The following is a 2597-nucleotide window of genomic DNA, read 5'->3' on the forward strand; positions in this document are numbered from 1 at the left end:
TTTTCTTTTCTTTATATGTGTGGGTCCATTTTATATTTTTCCTTCCCTCAATATGTGGACACGAAGGATGTGGGTGTCTGAGCCTAGTACATAAAAAGACTTGAATATGCATGCTCAGTTGTACTAAGTTGCCTATGTTACCTCTTATACAGGAAGGTTCACATGGCTCCTAGAAAATCCCAAACACAGGTGGGACGGCCGCCTAAATGGCCACGCCATGCTACTACATCTACTATGGGTCGGCCACCGACTTCGGAACCAAATAGGGAAAAGGTCCCAATACCACAGCACAGGCAGCCCCTCCTGTTCCACCTATATTTTCTGCCCCGAATGTAGTGTCAATTATGGGAAACATGTTGTAAGGACTACAACAGCAACAAAATGTGATGATGCAAGGGTTGCAACAGCAGCAACTGGAGTTTATGACGGGTCTAAATGCACAGATCAATGCTGTGTTTTAGACTCGAGAGGCACAGGCTGTTCCACCACATACACAGCTAGTACCTAACATTGCTCCTACCACTATTCCCTAGGCACAACAAGTGCCAGCACCAATGGCTCACCACACAACCCACCCAGAAGGCTCCAATGTACATTATGCCCCATGACCTGATGCACCACTAACACAGGGGCAAATGACACCACAGAGCTAAGCCATACTGCCTATACCTATGTACAAGGTGAAAGTGATGGAAACGTTCCAGAAGTTTAGGCCTCCCTACTTTGGTGGGATTGCGTAGGACCCTTTGGCACCCATAAAATGGGTAGAGGGAATGGAGAAGGCATTTATGGTAATGACCCTCACTGAAGAACAGAAACTGATGTGTGCCGACTATCGACTACCAACTACAAAGTGAGGCAAATGCATGGTGGAAGTCCACTGAAACCATCCTGCCTAGTGGCCCTACAGCCTAACCTCACATGGGAACACTTTAAAGTGGCATTCTACAACAACTACTACCTAGACAGTGTGAGGGAGAGGAAGGAAACAAAGTTCATAGAGCTAAAACAAGGGTCCAACTCGGTATTGGAATATCAACAAGATTTTGAGAAGTTGTTCTTCTTCACACCTGAGCATTTGAAGGGGGATCAGGCAAAGGCGAAGAGATTTGAGAAAGGGTTAAGATCCGCTATAGGAACTCTGTTAGTGGCTCAGTACCTCCACAATTATGCCCAGGTGGTTCAGGCTGCCAAATCCATTGAGGACAAACAAAGAGAGAACTATCATACCATACAAGGGAAGAGGACAGTGGCACCTAGTAGGTTTGGTAAGGGGACATATTCTAGTTTAGCCTCAAGTCAGTATAGAAGACTAGAAATAGGACAAGCACCACCACCACCTAGACCCATGGTAGCACAGTCTCAGACAGTCCCATTAAAGTGTTTTGTCTGTCAGCAAACGGGTCACTTTGCAAGAAATTGCTCACAGAGGAGACCGGGTGACCCCTATGTAGGACCAGCCAGATCAGTGCAGCCATTATCTGCCACCCGTCCGGCTCAGGCACCACAGGGAGCTAGGCTACAAGGGAAAGTGTTTGCACTGACTATTGAGGAAGCGAAGGCATCACCTGGAGTGGTCACAGGTACTTTGTTGATATCGATGACCCCTACATATGTTTTGTTTGATACTGGTGGATCACATTCATTTGTATCCCCCACTTTTGTCGCTAAGATGAATATCAAGCCAAAAATGTTAACAGACAAGTTAGTAGTTAGCACATCGACTGGGAGTGAGGTAGGATTAGAGGAGATTTATGAGCCGTGTCCTATTCAAGTTTGTGGATGGGACATGATTGCTCATTTGATTAAATTAGAGATGCGTGACTTCGATGTTATCTTAGGTATGAATTGGTTATCCACCTATAGGGCATGTGTTTTATGGGCTGAGAAGAAAATTGTATTCAAACTTCGAGAATGAGGTGAGTTTGTTTACAAAGGGAGAAAAGTCAAGAAGTCCAAGAAACTAGTGATATCTGCACTTAAAGTGAGAAAATTACTAGAGAAAGGATGTGAGGCTTATTTGGCATCTGTGATTGACACAACTAAGGATGGTAAGTCGGTAGAGGAAATGGAAGTAGTGAGAGAATTCTCAGACATCTTTCCTGATGACTTACCTGGACTACCCCTGGACCGGGAGACTGAATTCACTATTGATCTGATTCCTAGGGTAGCACCTGTATCAAAAGCTCCATATAGGATGGCACTTTCAGAACTGAAGGAGTTGAAGGAACAATTATAAGATTTATTGAAGAAAGGGTTCATCCGACCTAGTGTGTACCCATGGGGAGCACTGGTACTCTTTGCTATGAAGAAGGATGGGAGTATGAGAATGTGCATAGAATTTAGGGAACTCAATAAAATGACTATCAAGAATAGGTATCCGTTGCCCAGAATCGATCACCTTTTTGATCAATTGCAAGGTGCAACCATGTTCTCCAAAATTAACCCCATATCTGGTTATTATCAACTCAAGATCAGAGAGGGTGACATTAGGAAGACAGCTTTCAGGACCCGTTATGGACACTATGAGTTCTTAGTTATGCCATTTGGACTAACCAATGCCCCTACAGTGTTCATGGAGTTGATGAATAGAGTAT

The 2597-nt window shown here is 44.3% G+C and overlaps 1 protein-coding gene across 1 annotated transcript; it reads left to right on the forward strand.

Annotated features, from left to right (window-relative positions):
• Positions 1-862: 862 nt before the first annotated feature.
• On the forward strand, positions 863-1918 carry LOC122092921. The gene is made up of 2 exons (XM_042663221.1): positions 863-1583; positions 1701-1918. Exons 1-2 carry the CDS (start codon positions 863-865, stop codon positions 1916-1918), a joined length of 939 nt encoding a protein of 312 aa, XP_042519155.1.
• Positions 1919-2597: the final 679 nt, after the last annotated feature.

This window comes from Macadamia integrifolia, chromosome 11 (assembly GCF_013358625.1).
Source record: "Macadamia integrifolia cultivar HAES 741 chromosome 11, SCU_Mint_v3, whole genome shotgun sequence".
Taxonomy (NCBI): Eukaryota; Viridiplantae; Streptophyta; class Magnoliopsida; order Proteales; family Proteaceae; genus Macadamia; species Macadamia integrifolia.

Bases quoted from the DNA above. Each gene is read 5' to 3' on its own strand.
- LOC122092921 (XM_042663221.1), top strand. From the start codon at position 863: ATGCATGGTGGAAGTCCACTGAAACCATCCTGCCTAGTGGCCCTACAG. The intron at 1,584-1,700 runs GTACTTTGTTGA...AAATGTTAACAG, and splicing joins ATCACCTGGAGTGGTCACAG to ACAAGTTAGTAGTTAGCACA.